Here is a 21,328-nt window from a genome sequence, read left to right as displayed (position 1 = left end):
CATAAAAATTATATATGTGTCAGACGCGAATAGCCCAATTTTTCAGTAATAGAAATTACAAAAGTCATTTCTCTATAGAAGAAGTTACGAAGGCTATATAATATACAACCACAGACCTATAAATACTACAATAAATATAGGTTTTTGATTTCTAGTTACGATTTATTTAGGTATGTACTGTTTTACTACCTCATACCAAGTATTAGAGTTTAGAAAAACCCAGGTTCGTTTCTTGTGCAACGCTATTAGCTAACACCGCATATCATCTCTCCATTAGTATATTTAGATCTATAATCTAATTCTAGTCTAGATCTATATATAAAAATTGAATAGATCTAGTAATAGTATAGATTCTATCTTGAGACTAGATTGCCGAGTCTAGCCTATGCTATGCCTATAGTCAGTTTTTATTAGAAAAAAGTCTAGATATTACCAAAGACTTAAATTTATTAATTATTAGTCTATTAGATTAGATATAGACATAGGACATAGATCTAATAATACTGTAATACGTTTACCATACTCTATACTTAGCCTAATCTACTAGACTAGAGATGTATCTATAGATCTATCTATAATCTAGTCAATCTAGATCTATACAATATTCATTATAATACCTCTACTTATTTAATAAGTTAGTATGCCTACTTAGACTTAGAAAAACGCCAGAGAAAAAAAGCAAGGCAAACAACACTAGCTCAGGCTGGAATAACCTGCCCTGTGTGCGGCCGAACATTCCGGACTCACATAGGTCTCACCAGCCACACGAGGAGACATAAAACCCCAGTGCAAAGCCCTCAGCCCCCTGGATGTCAAAGTGGTCATCATCGAACCAAGATGGACGAACTATTATTATTATTATTATTATTAATAGATTTACTTTTTAATTCCTAGACCTATTAATAAAATTGCTAATGATATCTAATGACTGATTTTTTTTTTATAGTAATAGGCCTACTAGATGTAAGTCTAAACTCTACTTAAATCTAGTCTAAAAAATGACTGTCTAAGACTCTAGATGATTGAGACTTTCACGTATAGGTGTTGTTAATAATACGGCATGTCGGCTGAAAGTAAGCTGTATACAAAGTATACATATATAAAGTGCATTTTTTTGTTTTTGTAAAAATAAAAAAGAGGCTCCGGTACTCAGTGATAGATTGCCTAACTTTCAACTAATAATAAATTAACAATTCACGTTGAAATACAAGAAAAGTAATCATTTTTCCCGACATTGAAAAAAGGTGCCGGTACCCCGTACCGGAGCGTACCGTCACAAAAATATATGTAGATCTAAATCTTCTTTCATTTAATCTTTTTTTGCGGGGTTATTGCTACTTAATACATTGATACCGGATCGATTCATATAGGGCCTAAGCAGGATCTCGAGCATTGGATACATTTTTTTTTGTAAATACAATAGTTTTATGGAAGAGGCAATATATTAGTTGTTTGAAGTTTGTAACTTCATAAATTCAAGCTAAAAATATCGAAGCCTACATGTTTACACTCATTTCTAAACAATTAGAAGAGATGGACTGACACATAGTGTTCCTTGTGTACATTTGCAAAAACACAAACAAAAAATGTAGTGATTATTTGTACTGTATAATTCTATTTATTATTCCTTTTTAGACTAAGGATATAATCCAACATTGCCATATGACTTTGTCTAACAAAAAAAAAAAGGAACTTACGTCTATTAAGTACCTAGTAATATAAAAAAAATATTGAACTAACACGTACATTCATCATAATGCAGCTATGCGATTTTTCGTTTATAAATAGAGCATTATTTAGGACCAATATTTTACAAAGGCTGCTTGGAGAAATCAGGTATACCCATTAGGAGAAAACACGACCCCTTTACTCAAGAAAAATTTAAGAAACTAGGACTGACACAAAATAGACAGTGACATTCATAACAAACTAATATTCAAAATTGATTATATTAACACCTTTTTAACTAATCATTTAAAGTTTAAAATCACTACAATTTTTTTTTCAACAATTATTTTGTGTATGAAACTGTGTATCGGAAAATGCCGGGTACTTGAAATAAGCTAGTCCTAAAAAAACAACACAGATCTTAGGTAAAATAATCATCAAATAAAGTACTGTAAATGTGTAGTTTTATGCGCTAGTTTCAGGTCTTTTATTTTTATAGCCTCTATCGGGTTTGATCACAACAACCCGTTTTTTTCTCTATCAGGCACACTTAACATTATAGCATAATAATGTCAGTTTAATTTAAAAAGAGAACTGAAAAATGCAAAGATATATAGGGAAAAAAGCCACTTCCGGTCCAATTTGGGATTCAACTTTTTAATCAAAGAAACGAAACGGACTAGTCCAACATAGCCCAAAAGGTAACGTCACTCCCTCTTATTGTAGACCTAATCTGCGATAATAATAAAGCACAGATGGTCAATAAACAATTTTCAAAATTTTAGCAAATGTTTTACAAAGTTATTCATGAGAGGCATAGCAGTTCTTTACGTTCCGCCCTGCCTGGTGTTACACTCTGTCTGGATGGAGAAGCAAGCAGCTCGAAACAAACTGTGGAGACTCGGAAAAAGAAAGTTCCGTGAGGGCTGCGCTGTGCTGACTTGTTTCCTTTCACAGTGCCTTGTGGAGAGTGCTAAGAACATCAGCTCCAGTCCCCCCACCCCCTTCAGTGAGAAATGAGTTTTGAAACATTGCTTGACGGTCTTGCTCTAAACAAATTATTGCCAAACCTATTTGTATACAAGATCGTTGATATTTCGGTGCCAACATCGAGACCATATGGGGGAAAAAGTTCAAATTCTTTTTTTTTTTTGTCACCTTAATTTACCAATGACATTTCATGTTGTTTCTATGTTTTAAAATATTATAAATTTCTTTGAGAAGATGTTGAAGAGTAGCAGTGTAGGATGATTGCTGTGGTGAAGAGTACAAGTGTAGGATGATTGCTGTGGTGAAGAGTACAAGTGTAGGATGATTGCTGTGGTGAAGAGTACAAGTGTAGGATGATTGCTGTGGTGAAGAGTACAAGTGTAGGATGATTGCTGTGGTGAAGAGTACAAGTGTAGGATGATTGCTGCATTTGTACTTACAGGTTCCCTATCATTAATTCTGTTGTTCTCTGTGAAAGGCCTCTGTCACACACTATTGCATTCTCAGTGGGGTCTCTCTTTGCCGGCCCTGTACTCATGTCAGGGACATCGAGGCTGGATGAAAAGTATGTACTATAAAAAAGCATCGATACCTCAAAAATACGCACACACATATACAGAATTCCATCCCCTTTCTAGCCTCTTCTACCTGTACCCAGACACACTCACACACACACATTCAGAATGCTGGTGAATGGGTTGCCACGTAGTCAAGTGTCCACACACACACACACACAAATCTCATTCTTGTCCAGGCAGGAATGTAAGACATGAATGAGCGTATCTTTACGATGTGAAGTAAAAATAATTGTGGGAGAGATGTGTATCACAGGAGTGGGCGCCCCTAGTAGTCACGTGACTCAACTCCGACACTCATCCTTCTGCCAGAGCTGATCCCTTGAGCTTTGATATAGCATACAATACCATTAGCCCAGGCTAGCTAAAAGGCAAGGTGCATGCATGAACCCCTCCAGTCCTTCAACCCAACCACACCAAACACACATTCATAGAGGGGATATTCACTCTAATAGTGAATCAAATAAATTCTGCTGTGTTTACATTCTGATCCCACTTTGTCCTTGAAGAAATAAGATTCAAAAAGACATTAAAAAGACAAGAAAGTGTTTTATGAAGAGATGTGTTAGCGATGTAATGGAACCTAAAGAAAATACGTTACATAGTGAAAACAAAAAATACCTAATTAAATATTTGTCTTATAATACACCGGATACACCAAATGGCTTGCTGTTTATGGATTGGCCTCATATACAAAAATCTCTAGTAATAAGACTCTTTTGCGCACGTTGTACACACAATGAAAAACAGGACTGCATTTCTTTTTTCATTGAACGGCTGATTTCTTGTGCGTTGTTTAGCGCTGTTTTTGAACTCGGAAATGATGAAGCGCTCGAGATTTACAAAGATACATAACCGAGGAAATATTTTTAAGCGAAACAAAATTACCCAGTGGTTTCCCCCATGGCATCAACTGCATGACTTGCAACACACATTTCTGTCACGTTAACAGCTCAGTTGTTGAACTTATTGTTTTGTTCTATTTCCCTTGTATTTTACTCTATAAGCATGTGAAAATAGGTTGATAAGGTAGGAAATAATACACAAACACATATGTTTCAAGTCAGGACTAGATCTAGATCTAGATCATACTAGATGTAGATTAATGATTAAGTCACAAGTCTTGATAAGATTCTAGTTATTTCCAGATCTACTATATAGGCTACTAATTTGAGTCTAGATTTACATTTAATCTAGACTAGACTATTTTAGATGTTATGTTAAATTGTTATAGATTTTTTTAGATAACATTTAAGTTAGTCACATCTAGATCTAGATATAATCTAGTATTAGTATAGCATGCTATAAATAGTTTTAGATGAAGATCTAGATCTAGTTTAGAGTAGCTTGGATCTAATTTAAAACATCGGTGTAATCTTTGCGCTACCCCCGCTTACCCTATAATCAAAGAAAAATGTTCATCTAAGACTTCTTCCCTAATGCAATTATACATAAAATACTGAACCATAATCTTCAAATACAAAAACAAAGTCTAATAAAATTATTAAAATACTCAGAAAGACACACAGATAAAGGCACATTACTCGTTCCATATGCTAGGACAAATTTGTACAAATGCTCTTTCTTCCCTAGTGCTATTAGAGCATGGAATGGGTTGCCTGAGCCAGCCAGAAAAACCAGTGACTTGGCTGAATTTAAGTCATTGGTTAACATGCATATTAGATGCATGACGCGTAGGGCGTAATCATCGTCTTTTTTTAAGCAACTTCTGTATTATGTAAGATTATACTTTATCCAAGTGTGTATTTCTCATCTTATAAATTGCTTCAAAAGAGAATACAATTACGTCCTGCGAATTTCATGTGTCAGTTGCTTCTAACATGTTGGTTTTCACGGCTGAGACAACCAAGTCTATGCTCTTATAGTATTATGGAAGAAGGACTACATACGAAAGTATTTTGGATAAGAAATGTGCCTTTATCGTTGTGTCTTTCTTAGTATTTTATTAGGTTTTGCTTTTTTTGTATTTGTAAATGATGGTTCATTGTTTTATGTATGGCCAAATTTATGGAAGGGCATGCGGGGGTTACAACCCAGGGACCTCCACAAGAAGTGGCCCCCACAATAGAAAAAAAATCCATATATCAACTGGTCAGCAACTTAACGTTGTTGTTGTTTTTTTGTTTGTGTTCATGTCTACCAACAATATTTTACATTTTACAGTTGGCAACACTGTCGTAGTTTAATAAGTGTCCGCTACTAGTGTGCTCGTAGTCTCGTAGTATACTCCGGATTTACTACATTGCGTAAACTCTAAGAATTTACATTTTTTGTTACTAAAATATGCATAATAATAATTTTATTATTTTATCAGGAAAAAATAAATTTACAAGTACTCCTTTCTTTTATAATTGGGCAAGATATTCGTATTTTTATTAATAAGTGGATTTTTTATTAAAGCTTTCGAAAAAAGTATAAGAGCCTTCACAAAAATTCTGCCCCGGGGTATCCACACACTTAAATCCGGGCCTGATTATTGCTATTTTACTTTTTATTAATTTTTATCAATACATGTTATGTGCGCACTATACCAAAGGGCATCTATTTTAATTAATAATCTGTTTTTTTAAGTATGTCATCTATAATTATAAAATCTAATGTAACTTTTTGAGGTCGTGGTGGGTGAGGTTTTAAGCGCCAAGGATATAGGGGTTAAATCTCGGTGAAGGCTGGGATTATGAATTTGGGGATTAGTTGTACGCCCCTGAGTCGGCACCTTCGACACGGAGGTCACGCCTTAGTCCACCCAACTCTAATGGCCACATGACACCCTCGTTAACCGTCGGCCATATAAACAAATGGCTTTTACGTGATCTGCTATATACATCGCGAAGTCTGAAATGTGTAATAACATACTCTATATCTTAATATAGCTGTTATAGCTACCTAGTTCTTGGATCTATACGAGTCTCAATGTGAAACTTTTCAATCTACAGTCTCGCCATATCAATTAACTCTTTCTCCCCGTAATTACTTATCACATTGTGGTGGAATCAACGTTGGCATCGTCAGTTAGGAGATAAAGAGTTAAAAGAATAAACGCACACTGATATTTGTAATAAATCTACGTATATAAAGACCAGCTATCACAGACAAATCTTTAATAAATAATCCTTTTTTATAAAGGGAAGACAATTGGTCATGTATTGAAGAAAACATAGTGTAGGTTTGTTTAGAGCATCTTATTCACACAGTGCTGGACTTACCTATAGGCAACAAAAGCTAGAGCGGAGGGCCCCCAAAATTCTTTTATAAGTACTTGTATAGCTCAGTGGCCAACATGTCGGCCTTCCACCGTGGAGACTTCAGTTTAAATTTTAAAGTATTTTTGAAAAGGCAGCACGGAAGCCTTCTCACAGATACCCCTTCCTCCACCCCAACCCCCACTCCCCACACCGGTCCAGAAAAGTGTTGTACCATAGCACACTGAGCTGGCTATAAGCATGAAAGTTGCACTGAACAAAAACAATGAATACTTTTTTTTCCAATCGCAGATATTTATTATTGTTAGTCTAAATTTTCATAAAAACAAAGTTACATGATTGATTAAAAATAATTATGAAATTTCACTCGATTTAAGCTTTGTGTATTATTTATATTTAACTTGTTTCTCTCCTCTCTGGATGTAGCTGCTTAGGAAAGTCCCGAAGCTGGTTTGGTCAGAGGAGTTCTCCAGCTCTGTTCATGACAGTGTCTCGCTTTGTCGTCTCTGTGGCCAAAGTGATGACCGGTGTAGGACTTGCTGTGGCCGCCTATGTCTTTTTTGAATACTACGTGGCCAAACATAACTGGAGATATCAGACGTTCCGCTTGGTCAGTCAGATGGAACACAATCTGTGGGCGTTAGATTTTGTGTTTAAACACTATGTGTGATTGTTGTAACGCAATCTGTGTCACTTAGACTCATTGTTTTTATGTCATTGCTCGTACTGTGAAACCAAAAAAATGATTCCATCGCAGCATTAACCTAGTCCCTGTTTGAGTATTTCCCCAGTTAATGTAATTGTATTTATTTAAAAACGGGCTAAATAGTGTTTCCTTTTCCCCCCTACAGGAATCTGATGCAATCAGTAAAAATAAGCGTACAGATGTCCAAGGGTTGTAACTCAATTGTATAATCAAAGGGAAGGCACTATCATTATAGGAAGTAAATCTATGAGACTGTATAGCACAATGTCTTTTGGTTGAGCTTAAAAGGATAATAATAAATATTAGATTTACAATTTAATTCATTCTAATTGCAAGGCTTACACACACACACACGCACTTTTTGTTGTCCTCGAGATTTCGCGAAACACTTAGAGCAGTATTTATTGATTTTCCCGTGGTGGTTTGTTTACATGTATCATCAGACAATGTGTGTCCGTATACATCGGGATAAATAAATGTGTGTGTGGGTACGTACGTGCGCGCGCGTGTGTATGTATGTGTGTGTTTAACAGGCGCGAAATTTAGCATTCTATGACGCTTTCAGACGTTTTATAGAATACCAGATTTGGTGATTGCCTGTAACTTATAGACATGCTTCATCTCAGACTTGTTATTTACCAATCAAAACTTATAGTCTAATAACAACATGTTTAAAAGAGACACTATTAATTTTCATGTATATATACAAGTACAGTCCTGTGAAAATATGTTTCTTGAACTGGGTCTCTAAGTGTCATGGTTAGGTTTTGTACCGTCTCCACAATCATCTGGCATACGTGGATCCTGGGGGTGTCTTTGAATATATACAGCACACTGTTAGGATACACTGAGAGACATAGCATTGAATTGTTTTCTTGAGTTGAAGACTTTCAAATTCAATTCTCAATCAAATTCCAAGTGACAAACTACTTGTACAATTTAAAGTCCAATCACATATGAAAGTTGAACTAAAACACAAAAAAGGTGAACAATTTGGTAATCCAGTTAGGAACACACAATATAATTATTTTAAAAATCCTCAAAAAAAAAAAGGCTTATCTGAGGAGAAGACTTCCGCAATAACAACTATATCTCTCAATAATGTAGAAGTTATTTTCCTTATTCGATATCAAACAAAATGACTTGATCCGAGAATGGTGTGGTATAAATAGTGTGAACAATTATATCAGGAGCCCAAACCCTATATATTTAGCCATATCTAAATACTGAAGGATTAATTTCCATTGTCTGTAAAGACAAAATAATCAATTACCAGTAGTTAATTGATAATTGTTTATTTTTTATTGATTTATATATTGTCTATGCCAATGAATATTAGTGCAAAGTTTCAATTTGGGAGAAATAACGTATTCAAACTTTGTATCACACAGACAGAAAGACAGACTGAGTTGATATAAGCTTTGTAAAAAAAAAAAAAACACCCTTCATAATCCATACGGAACATTGACTGACTGACCCACTCAATAAGTAGCAGGGCCGGTCCTAGAAATTGTGGGGCCCTATACGAAACGAATTGCGCGGGGCCAAGTCTGGGTAGGGATAAGCATAATGCCAAAATTATGATATTTTTTATTAGAAATTACTTTCGTCTTTGCAATAAATTTTATTAAATGAAAGCTCGCAATGTCATTTTTATTTATTAGCACCCCTAAATGACAATCCTGTCTATTTTTCAGGAGATATTAATAATTTCAGAAGATTTTCAGGACTTTTTCGAATATTTTGCCTTTTCAGATTTCCTGGCGGCACTAGAAAATCAGGAGGGCGCGCAAACTCTGTTATTATTTACAAGTTATAATGGTTTAATTTAATAATTTACACTTAGAATTAGCGGGGGTCCTATGAAAGCGCGGGGCCCAATGCGACAGCATAGCTTGCAGTGGCCTAAGGCCGACCCTGATAGGTAGCTTTACCTTTATAAAATATTGTATACCGATCTTTCTGGATCGTTAACGGTCATCGATAGTAGCCTACGATCTCTAAGCTTCTACCTTGTTGTCATAGATAGTAGCCTACCCTCTCTAAGCTTCTACCTTGTTCTCTACGATGTTACCTTAACTTCATCGATAGTACCTTCTCTAAGATTATGCCTTGACCCTACCTCATGTTTATGCAAATTACTGTTATCTGGAAAGGTTTGTCTGTGATGTGACCTGATATTATGTACAGTTGAGTTTCTACTGGTCAGTCGATCGTGTGCTGTCAAGTGTCACACTTGTAACTAGCCCGATCTTTCCGAGACTAATCGTTATAGACTCAACACTCACCCGTAACGTCACAACCTGTGGACAAATTAGACCAATAGCTTGTCGCCACAGGTCTGTACGACGTGACAACGAGCTATTGGTTTAAACTGCCCACAGGTTGTGACGTTGCAGGCCAGTGTTGAGGCCTTCTATAACGAACGGTCTCGATCTTTCCCTTATGGTTTACACACACCAAGGTTTCCAAGCAATACAATGGCTATGAATTACTTATAGATTATGATACATTTCAAACTTGTATAACGTATTATTGCCCTCTTTAATACTTATACATATTTTCCTCGAAAGGTAAATGCCTAGAGTATGGCTAAAGATGTTTTATTGAAACGTTGTTTCGTAATGTTTAAGGTCTGCCATCTATCTTACTCTGAGCTCTGAATACATCTTAGAAAAGCGCTGAAACTATAATCTCACGTTTATGGTCTTGTCTGAGCAGGTAGGAGAAGTGGTCCAAATCAACATTTGCCCTCTTGCCTCTACCAAAGAAATATGCCCTGAAGAAGTCTTGTGTACGCCTAAAGGCATCAGTCTATTCGGAGTCCATGACCGAGAATTTTTCATTACAAGGACCAAAGGACCAGGTGAGACATTTGAAATGTTCCTCCAGAGCAGAGCCAGAATAGTTAGGATTTCATCAAATCTACAGATATACACGATTCGTGGTGATTGACCCTCGAACTTTACTTTTATAAAAAAAATCTTTTGCAGACTCTTAGTGTAAAACTAGTCTTCTAGTGAGTTACAGTCCACTTAAAACGACTAACAAACATTAATACATACAATCTCTCTTATCAATGTTCTATTTAGTCTCTATAACATTAATTACTCGTTCCTTGTTTGCTTGCAGACTTCGCGGTAGAATCCCCCTCCAAATTAGTGAAAGAATATTTTTCAGAATCCTTTCGAGAACTTGAAGCGTACGCTGATATTAATGTGCTGACGATTAACGCCCCTTCCGGGCAAAACTACGAGTAAGTACAGTATCTATTGATAAGTACAAGCTACGAGTAAGTACAGACTAAATTGACAAGTACACATAATACCTATGTTGACAAGTATAAATACAGGCTATACTGACAAAGTAAATACCAAAACTTTGACAAAAGTATTTTTTTAAAAATTTTCTCAAAATCTGTAGAAAACAAAATGAACTGAGATGTGCACATTTAGAAATTTATTCTCTGCGTACGGTCACGTGATTGATCCAAATGTTGTGTTTACTGTTGGCAGCATTGACTTAACTCATTCTGAACACAGTCACGGGCCTGCCCAGGTCTACCGGGCTTCTTCTATTGTGGCTGCATCTGATCAAGGTAAAATACCATTTCTGAAAGAATATACATTTCAAGTTACAATGTTCCATTTTATAAAACCAATAAAAACACAAGAATTCGGACACTCCTCCTTTTCAATGTGCTCGTCTACAGTGGGCATTAACCCTCCACCTCCACTTGCTTTGTTTTATCAGAATGTCCACCCACCGGGAACGCGAAATAAGACTATGAATAATACAAATTATTTTTGTTTCATAGTGCTGTTGACAAAGCTTGAACATAATATAAAGAGTTAAAATGACAAAACTAACCTAAACAGTTTTGAACAGATAGGCTTTAATATTTTTCTTGAACATAATGAAGCATAATGTCTGTCTGAGGTCAATGAGAATTGAGGAGCAAGTTCCAAACCATTGGTCTTGGCGCTAAAAAAGCCGCATAGTGTAACTTTTAAAGGAAAAACAACGCGGCATGACTGGAAGCTATGAGTCCGTGCTGGAGGGCATATTATGGGATCAGTTGGTGGAAAAGACCATTGCAGCGGAAGACTGTTAATAATAATTAACGGGTCCCACCGTGAATACAAGTAATAATAAGTTCAGTCATTAAGAATCTAACTAGTGTTGAGATAATTAGTAAAACTAAGGCACATTAGGAGAAGGGACATTATCCTCACTCACACAAACTTGTCGAAAGCAAAAGGAGAGACCATCACTTTAGTTGGGTCGAGAGTGCAGCCTCGCGTCAAGCATGTTCTTCTTAGTTTCCCAGAAATTTGACATTAAAGAAAAATATTCTTAAGTGTTAATTGTCAAACTTATCCTCAAAATTGTGTATTCTGGAAGTAAGCGTTTCATGAATTCATTAACGAGGCGATATTCATTAGGCCTACATTAATTTTATGTTTTGATGACGGCCTTTTTTTTTTATTTGGCTCTAAATATTGTGAACAAATTACATTTATAATTAGCGAGTACAAACATCCTCTTCATTACTAACTGACAGGTTCCTTTTGTCCAAGTAGTTGGCTAACTTTTCTTTGACTCAGCCCTGTATTTCGTCCCTCTCTACAAGTGTCTCTATCTGCAGCTGGGCACATTAAGCCAGATTCTACCTTATTTAATAACTGAGACCACAAAAAACCTAGCTGTAGCATTTATACTCGCCTGGATACGCCTTGACTGCTGCAATGCCCTGCTGGCATTATACCAGATGACAAAATTAATTGGCTGTAGAGAAATCAAAACAACGCGCCACGAAATGTCCTACGTAAAAACAAGATGTGATTCTGCTGCTGCTCTCCTGCGTTCTGTCCTGCGTGCTGTCCTGCGTGCTGTCCTGCGTGCTGTCCTGTGTGCTGTCCTGCGTGCTGTCCTGCCTGCTGTCCTGCGTGCTGTCCTGCCTGCTGTCCTGCGTTCTGTCCTGTGTGCTGTCCTGTGTGCTGTCCTGTGTGCTGTCCTGCGTGCTGTCCTGCGTGCTGTCCTGCCTGCTGTCCTGCGTTCTGTCCTGCGTGCTGTCCTGCGTGCTGTCCTGTGTGCTGTCCTGCGTTCTGTCCTGCGTGCTGTCCTGCGTGCTGTCCTGCGTGCTGTCCTGCGTTCTGTCCTGCGTGCTGTCCTGCGTGCTGTCCTGCGTGCTGTCCTGTGTGCTGTCCTGCGTGCTGTCCTGTGTGCTGTCCTGCGTGCTGTCCTGTGTGCTGTCCTGCGTGCTGTCCTGTGTGCTGTCCTGCGTGCTGTCCTGCGTGCTGTCCTGTGTGCTGTCCTGTGTGCTGTCCTGTGTGCTGTCCTGCGTGCTGTCCTGCGTGCTGTCCTGCGTGCTGTCCTGTGTGCTGTCCTGCGTGCTGTCCTGTGTGCTGTCCTGCGTGCTGTCCTGTGTGCTGTCCTGCGTGCTGTCCTGCGTGCTGTCCTGCGTGCTGTCCTGCGTGCTGTCCAGTGGCTGCAGGGGAACGCAAGAATCGACTATGTTTATTATTGAACAAAATGTTGGTTTTAAAACTTTGCCAAAACGGTCAACGCCAAAACTGCGTCGTCAAAACAGCGCATACCGATAGAACAGTAGCTGCTACATTTACCATACCTCCTAGAGTAAAAGTAATTACATGAGTATTATATGCATAATATTATAGGAAAAGAACTGGCTTGCATTAGATCTATATTAAATTCTCTTTAATCAAAATAAATCCATTTAAAACATAAAAAAAAAAATATTTTTTGTCATTTGTAAATTTATCGTCATAGAGTTTAATTATTCATTAGTACGAATACATTGTTTACAGTTAAATAGCATTGTAAGTGGAGGGTCAATATGTCATAAAAATGAAAACTTTGTATTTTGGTTTCCTACTCAGATGGCCGCTAGGTCGTGTGGTATGCGCTTCAGGCTGTCGTCACGATGTTTCTGAGTTCCAGCTCTGCCTACGTCCTGCAGGAGGCTCGAGCTGGGACATTATTGTCCCTCTGGACATCTGATGCTTACCAAACAAACAAAATCTGGGTTACAAAGACATTTTTCATAAACAATAATTCGGAAAGTAATGACCCCATTAAAAAAATATTTCTATAAGTAGCCTAAAGTAAAACAACCATGGCTAAAAGGTTTAATTTGATTTCTTGACACTTAATTACCAAACAGTTGCTTATCCTAACTAACTATTTTGTCACAGGCAAGAAAATTTCTAGCTGGCTGAGCCAGGAGCTGGGGGAGGAAGTCCACTTATTCCGCCAGACGGATGACATAATGATGAAATTTAACCGCTCCAACATGGCCATGTGTTCCATCTGTCCTGAAGAGTCTGTCCGTCACATTCAACAAAAGGTATGTATCTTTTTTTTTAACATGCTGAGGAAACGTGGTACTTGAATCTCTGAATAATGTCAAACACAGTAGCCTCCCTTTTGCGTGTCCATTTGCAAGATCTGGTTTACATTATATCAAACAGTAATTCTTAGAAAAAGAGGAGAATGCGATAAGGAGAAAGTGTGGAGGCGATGTACTGAAACCTAAACAAAAAAATGTCAGCATGTGAAAAGAAGAGCTTTTGAGACAAAGTCGACAACGTCCATGACACCCAAGTAAATGATGCCCATGACTCCCAAGTCAATGATGCCCATGACACCAAAATCAATGATGTCCATGACACGCAAGTCAATGATGCCCATGACACCCAAGTCAATGATGCCCATGACACCCAAGTCAATGATGCCCAAGACATCCAAGTCAATGATGCCCATGACACCCAAGTCAATGATGCCCATGACACCCAAGTCAATGATGCCCAAGACATCCAAGTCATCGATGCCCATGACACCCAAGTCAATGATGCCCATGACACCCAAGTCAACGATGCCCATGACACCCAAGTCAACGATGTCCATGACACCCAAGTCAACGATGTCCATGACACCCAAGTCATCGATGCCTATGACACCCAAGTCAACTATGTCCATGACACCCAAGTCAATGATGCCCATGACACCCAAGTCAACGATGTCCATGACACCCAAGTCAATGATGTCCATGACATCCAAGTCATCGATGCCCATGACACCCAAGTCAACGATGTCCATGAAACCCAAGTCATCGATGCCCATGACACCCAAGTCAATGATGCCCATGACACCCAAGTCAATGATGCCCAAGACACCCAAGTCATCGATGCCCATGACACCCAAGTCAACGATGTCCATGACACCCAAGTCAATGATGCCCATGACACCCAAGTCATCGATTCCCATAATACCCAAGTCAATGCCCATGACACTGAAGTCAGCGATCACTGTTCAAACTGTTCATAGCTTTAAAAAATTAAAATTAGAAGTTTGATTTTACTGTGTTAACAAGTGTACAAAAAATATCGTAAATCTTATAATAATTTATTTTAAACGTTATAATCGCTAAGGAAATTTGTCTTACAATTTGTGCATTACACCAAAGAAAACATTATAACTATAGAAAATCAAAATATACATTCACACCAGACTCAAAGATAGCACTTCCTATAGTCTTTACACCGGATACACCAGCAAGTTGTCTAGTTAGAGTGATCACACATAGATGAACAATATCCACTAGATAGTTGAAGGTAGGGGGCCAGCTCTCCTCCTTCAACCAAAGCCCCTCCCCCGCTCCCCCAAATCACATTGCAGCCAATAAATATTTTCTTTCCACCTTTTTCGTGTTCGCCTATTACAAAGGAGATACACTAACAACTATTGTTGTGACTGGTCGTTCTTGGCGTACTTAGCAATGTCTTAGTGCTGAACCTCAATACAACTGGTACGGACGTCTTTTAAACCAATAAAACAAAATGAAACGAACTTAAATGGACACTATCTACATAGATCTCCATTTGAACGAAGTTGTAGAGACAAAAGGGAACTAATACAATCCTGAACAAATTACAATCACGTCTTTCTTTTGCTTGATGAACATTCACGTCCACTTACTCCCCCTTATTTATAATCTCCGATGCTATGGACTTGCTCGCGGTTACGTCAGAATCACAAACTAACACATTGGCTATAGGAGATATGTGCTGTTATAAAATGCATACACATGCCACAGCACTTCTATTTCGTGGTTAGGAAACCACCCCATGGTTAGTTAACTGTTTCGTGATTTGATATGCGTTATGTGGTTGGGTAGCTGTTTCATAGTTTGGTATATGTTTCGTGGTTTGGTAACTGTTTCGTGGTTGGGTAACTGTTTCGTGCGCGCTTCGAAATTTCAACACCAATATCCTCGTTGTTAAAATCAGACGTTATCTTCAATCGTGCTATCAAAGGGGACAAGGTAAACAATTCTACTTGCAAAATGCTAAGAGTTATCTGCAATTACGTCCCTTCTCTTATTACATTTACGCTAGAAAAACTATATATTATATATTATTAATGTATTATACATTTTTTAAAAATATTTTTGACTAATATGTTCCAGGATGACTTGACCGTTATATTTTTTCTCGTCCTAGTGAATAGATGTCCAACACAATCATTATTGCAACATGTGTTGACCATTCTGGCTTTGTTAGTGGGTGTAAAATATAGATCTTACCCTACTGGAACAAAAAATTGTCATGCGTATGTTCATCAAAGATCGTCCCAATATCGAATGCAGTGTTTCATGACCCAAATCGTTTGAAACATTACCTGCCTCGTATAGCTACAATTAGACTTTATCTAGGTCTACACCGATAAGTCTACATAAACATGTCTGAAAAGATCATTAAAAAGGTCTTCATGGCTAGGCCTAAGCCTTCGTTGGTAACCCTAATTAGTTCCACATCACAAGTGGATCCAGGGAGGATGGCGATAGATGTTATCGCTGATAGATACAATAGCCAACATCCTTTTGATCGACCCTAACCACTAGCGGATCCAGAACTTTGGAGTGGGGGGGGCGATTTTTTTCCAAACCCTAACCCTAACGCCCAGTAAACCCTAACCCTATACATAAACGTGCGTACAGCACACACATATATATATATATATATATATATATATATATATATATATATATATATATATATATATATATATATATATATATATATAACAATAAATAAGCAGTATTTCTCAGTATTTTCATGCATTCTTCACTGCAGAAACGCATTCTCCTGACATCTACAGCTCATTATTAATCAGTGGAGTTCGGGGCGAAGCCCCTACGCCAAAAAGCGTTTTCTTGCATTTTTCACTGCAGAAACGCCTGCTCCTGACAACTACAGCTCACTATTCATCAGTGATTTTCGGGGCGAAGCCCCGACGCTAAAAGCATTTTCTTTCATTCTTCACTGAAGAAATGCATTCTCCTTACCTAAAGCTTATTATTCATCCTATTAAAAAAGGACCTTTTGAATAATGTTGTACTTGAAAAATATTCTAATTTGAATGTATACGCCCTTAATACATTGCAAATAAAACCGATTTGTTCCTTGAAAAGATCGGATACCCCACATATTTAGATTAAGGCTTCGATAAATAATATTCAATAAAATTCATTCATAAATTGTTAGTTATAGTCCCAAATTTAACTAGAAAAATATTAGATTGAGTAGAGGTTGGAAAAAAGGCTACTTATCTCAATCGTGACTCTTATACTGAAAATTTTTGTTTGAATTCTAACTTTTCCAAAGCAAAGTCTTTCTTAAAATAATTATGATAAATTCATGTGAAATTACATAAACTCTTTCTGGAAATGGGAGGGGCGGTAGAATGAAAACGATTTATCCTCGCTCCTTTTTATAATTTCTGCTAATGATTGCATTTGGCATTAAAGAATAAGGTTAGGGCCACTCGATACGAGAATTTAATTTATACCATATATAAATTATATTAGTGGCTGATTTTTTTTTTTACATTTTGTAATTTCTTAACTATAATGCAAAAAGAAAAATTATTGCTTCGTCCGATGAGGGAAAGGAGATGGCATGTATCGCCCCTCCCACCTTTTTCCTTTTTCATTTTATGTTTACTAATCATAAAATTTGAGATTAGAGTGTGGTGCGACATAATATACAAATGGTTTCACATATCAATTATATATAAATTCAACTATTTTTGTTCACAAACTATGATTCCTCCATAAAAATATGACCGCCCCCCCCCCACTCAGAGGGCTAGAGCGGGGAGGGCAGTACATGCAATCGCCCCCCCCCTTACCCCACCGAATCGGCCAAGATACCTGAAGGAGAGCGACATAATATCAAATTTATATAACAATGCAACTAATCTTGCTCACAAACTATGATTTCTCCATAAAAGTAGGACCGCCCCCCCACTCAAAGGGTTTAGGTGGGAAGGGCAGTAGAGGTTTTGCCCCCCCCCCCCCCCACACACACACCAATCGGACAACAGGGGAACGACATAATATAAAGATCGGGGGTCGGCCGAGTGGGGGGGGGGCGATCGCCCCTACCGCCCCCCCCCCCTGGATCCGCCAGTGACCCTTACACTTTAGGGGTAAAGCGTATTTTTGTGGAGAAATCAGTTACTTATGCTGATTATTAAATTCTTATATTGAGTTGGCTACAACCTCTAATGTAAACTGTAATCATAATAAATAAATAAGACCTTGAGTAGTATCGTAGACTTGCACCTGCAGCTCAGATGAGAAATCTCTCTTTACTCACCATTAGCTCATGTGCACATTCTTTCAGTTTGGCCTACCGTCCATTGTTACGGCGTCTTTCTTTCGACCAAACGTCATCATCACTGGTTGTAAAGCCTTGGAAGAGCAATGGTGGTCACACGTCCGGATAGGTGACGTTTATTTTCAAGTGAAATCCCAGGACATCAGGTCAGTACTAATGCTATCAGGACATCAGGTCAGTACTAACGCTATCAGGACATCAGGTCAGTACTAACGCTATCAGGACATCAGGTCAGTACTAACGCTATCAGGACATCAGGTCAGTACTAACGCTATCAGGACATCAGGTCAGTACTAACGCTCAGGACATCAGGTCAGTACTAACGCTATCAGGACATCAGGTCAGTACTAACGCTATCAGGACATCAGGTCAGTACTAACGCTATCAGTACATCAGGTCAGTACTAACGCTATCAGTACATCAGGTCAGTACTAACGCTATCAGTACATCAGGTCAGTACTAACGCCATCAGTACATCAGGTCAGTACTAACGCTATCAGTACATCAGGTCAGTACTAACGCCATCAGTACATCAGGTCAGTACTAACGCCATCAGTACATCAGGTCAGTACTAACGCCATCAGTACATCAGGTCAGTACTAACGCCATCAGTACATCAGGTCAGTACTAACGCTATCAGTACATCAGGTCAGTACTAACGCTATCAGGACATCAGGTCAGTACTAACGCTATCAGGACATCAGGTCAGTACTAACGCTATCAGTACATCAGGTCAGTACTAACGCTATCAGGACATCAGGTCAGTACTAACGCCATCAGTACATCAGGTCAGTACTAACGCCATCAGTACATCAGGTCAGTACTAACGCTATCAGTACATCAGGTCAGTACTAACGCCATCAGTACATCAGGTCAGTACTAACGCTATCAGTACATCAGGTCAGTACTAACGCTATCAGTACATCAGGTCAGTACTAACGCCATCAGTACATCAGGTCAGTACTAACGCCTTCAGTACATCAGGTCAGTACTAACGCTATCAGTACATCAGGTCAGTACTAACGCCATCAGTACATCAGGTCAGTACTAACGCTATCAGTACATCAGGTCAGTACTAACGCTATCAGTACATCAGGTCAGTACTAACGCTATCAGTACATCAGGTCAGTACTAACGCCATCAGTACATCAGGTCAGTACTAACGCCATCAGTACATCAGGTCAGTACTAACGCCATCAGTACATCAGGTCAGTACTAACGCCATCAGTACATCAGGTCAGTACTAACGCTATCAGTACGCTTCAAGTCGAAATTTAAAGTCAATTTTTGCTTGAGATTTATCACTGTGAAGCCCAAACTACGGCCTGCAGGTAAAATCAGGCCCTTGACGCCTTGTTATCCATCCTCTAGAAATTTTCCTTTCCCCAACAGATGAACATAATTTTCGTTTGCGCTGAGTAGAAATCATTAAGTCCTTGTCCATGTAATGTTCGAACACTTTTCAGTGCTAGAGGTGTGCACTTCAGGACCTGAAAAGTAGTGTCTAAAAGTATGCATACTAGACAAAATGAAACTCTTTAGTCTGGGATGTATGACAAAAACAACAACACTTGGCAGAGAAAACTTCACATGCCCGCAAAAGAGATGTTACTAGAGCGCACTCAGCAGACTCTAGGAACCTGGTAGATGCGCTATACAAAAGCACTAATAACCAAACACCTTAGTCTTTACTTACTTAAATATTTGTATCCTCTTCTGCAATTCAACGCCATACAGCGGCAGTCTGTCACAGACATGTCTCCAGCATTGTCTGAAGCCTCTTTCAGCTGTTGTTCGCTGTCCTGAGATCCTCCATCAAGATGTATCATCATGTTTTACGAGTACGTCCCAGTTTCTCGTTTTCTCCATGTGACTGCTAGAATAGGGGCGCGAGATTCTCATTCAAGCCTTTCAAAATATTATTCTAACTCTTCCCACGCCCCGACGCATATAGTGCACAACAGCGCATTCAGGGCCGGATTTAAAAGGGAGGGCAAGCGGGCTACTGCCTCGGGGACTCCACAAGAGAAGGCCTCCACTAAAGAGACTTTTTAAAAAAAGATCTGAATTTCGACGAATCAGAAATTGTAACGTTTTTTGTTTTTTCTTTTGTTTTAATTATTATTATGATGTTTGTATATTTTTTCTCATTTCTACTGACAAGACTTTAAATCTTACGGTTAGCAACTCTGTCGTGGTTAAAAAGTATCCGCTTGTAGTTTGCTCGTAATAAATAAACGCAGTTCTTGATTTACGGCAGTGCGTCCGCCCAAAGTCTTGCCCTTCACAAAATATACATTTTGTAACTAAAATATTTATGTTAGGCTAATTATTTTTAATGGAGGAAAATGAGATTATATATAACAGTATTCCATTTCTTTCTTCTAAAATATGTTTTTAAATATAAGAATTATTATTATTAGTTTTATTTAAGATTTCGAAAAAGTGTAAGGGCCTACACAAAAATTTCTACCCCGGGGCCTTCACTTACTTAAATCCGGCCCTGAGGGCACTGTTCAACACGAACATGATGACGAACTAGAGAGACTGTCTGTTGAGCTCTGGCTGAAGTGATCAGCAAGAGAAAGGAGTTTGAGCTGTCTGGAACTAAGAGCTGTCTTTCACCAGAGAATTGGATTAAGGACCTGGAGTGACACTGGGAAGTGTGTCAAGTCGTCTGAACTAAGGTTTGGGTAGGAAAGGTCAGGAGGAACTAGAGTCCAAGTCTGTGTGTTTTGTAGCTGTTAGTAAACACATAGCATCTATTATTCATTTCCTTTCGTTGAGTGCAGGCCTTAGAGTTACAACTACACCATATAGGCGAAACAAAACAACAATCAAATGGACAAATGCTATTAAAACGAAAACATAAACATTTAAACAGCAGAATGTTTTAATTTATTTATATTTATGTGTCTGTTTATTTTAGTTTTAAATATAAATTTTAAATTTATTTATTACTGACAGGGTGATCAGCGGCGGCAGTTTTGTAACATACATGCCAACGCTGGAGATACCAGCGAAGATCAGACATCTTAAGAGACTGACCAGCTATGGTGAAGCTATCTCTGTAGGCGTGAATGCTCTGGTGGTCAAGGCTGGAAATATCAGGATAGGAGATCCGGTGTTCGCTTCCAAACATTACGGCTATGCTGCAGAAGACGACAAAGGTGTTGAATGACTGACTGATACTCTGGCCGACGTGGGTGGGTTAATAAAACATTCTCTAAACAAGAATATGTTGACTTTGTGTTGCTATTGCTATTTTATTGTTGCTAAAACTCCATGTCTAGGATCATTTGTAGACAAATCTTGGAAAGTTGGATTTAAGATAATTATTTCCTAGTCCAAAGCTCCCACGGGACGAAGGGCAGGGTATGAACCCGGGAAGTCCGGACATTGTCTACCGCGCATGTAGCTCAACCATTTAAGTGTTTAAGGATCAACATAAAATAACAT

At 38.3% G+C, this 21,328-nt stretch overlaps 1 protein-coding gene across 1 annotated transcript; it reads left to right on the top strand.

Moving 5' to 3' along the window:
• Nucleotides 1-4,075: 4,075 nt before the first annotated feature.
• Nucleotides 4,076-21,106, top strand: LOC106058070 (uncharacterized protein YcbX-like). Its single transcript, XM_013215446.2, has 8 exons — nucleotides 4,076-4,262; nucleotides 6,884-7,067; nucleotides 9,885-10,029; nucleotides 10,296-10,419; nucleotides 10,679-10,761; nucleotides 13,382-13,533; nucleotides 17,876-18,015; nucleotides 20,837-21,106. The coding sequence occupies exons 2-8, from the start codon at nucleotides 6,939-6,941 to the stop codon at nucleotides 21,048-21,050; spliced, it is 987 nt and encodes a 328-aa protein (XP_013070900.1). The 5' UTR covers nucleotides 4,076-4,262; nucleotides 6,884-6,938; the 3' UTR covers nucleotides 21,051-21,106.
• Nucleotides 21,107-21,328: the final 222 nt, after the last annotated feature.

The sequence above is a fragment of the Biomphalaria glabrata genome, chromosome 1 (assembly GCF_947242115.1).
Source record: "Biomphalaria glabrata chromosome 1, xgBioGlab47.1, whole genome shotgun sequence".
NCBI classification, from domain to species: Eukaryota; Metazoa; Mollusca; class Gastropoda; family Planorbidae; genus Biomphalaria; species Biomphalaria glabrata.
The sequence above is the reverse complement of the archived record's forward strand: the minus strand, read 5'-3'. Positions and strand labels throughout refer to the sequence as shown.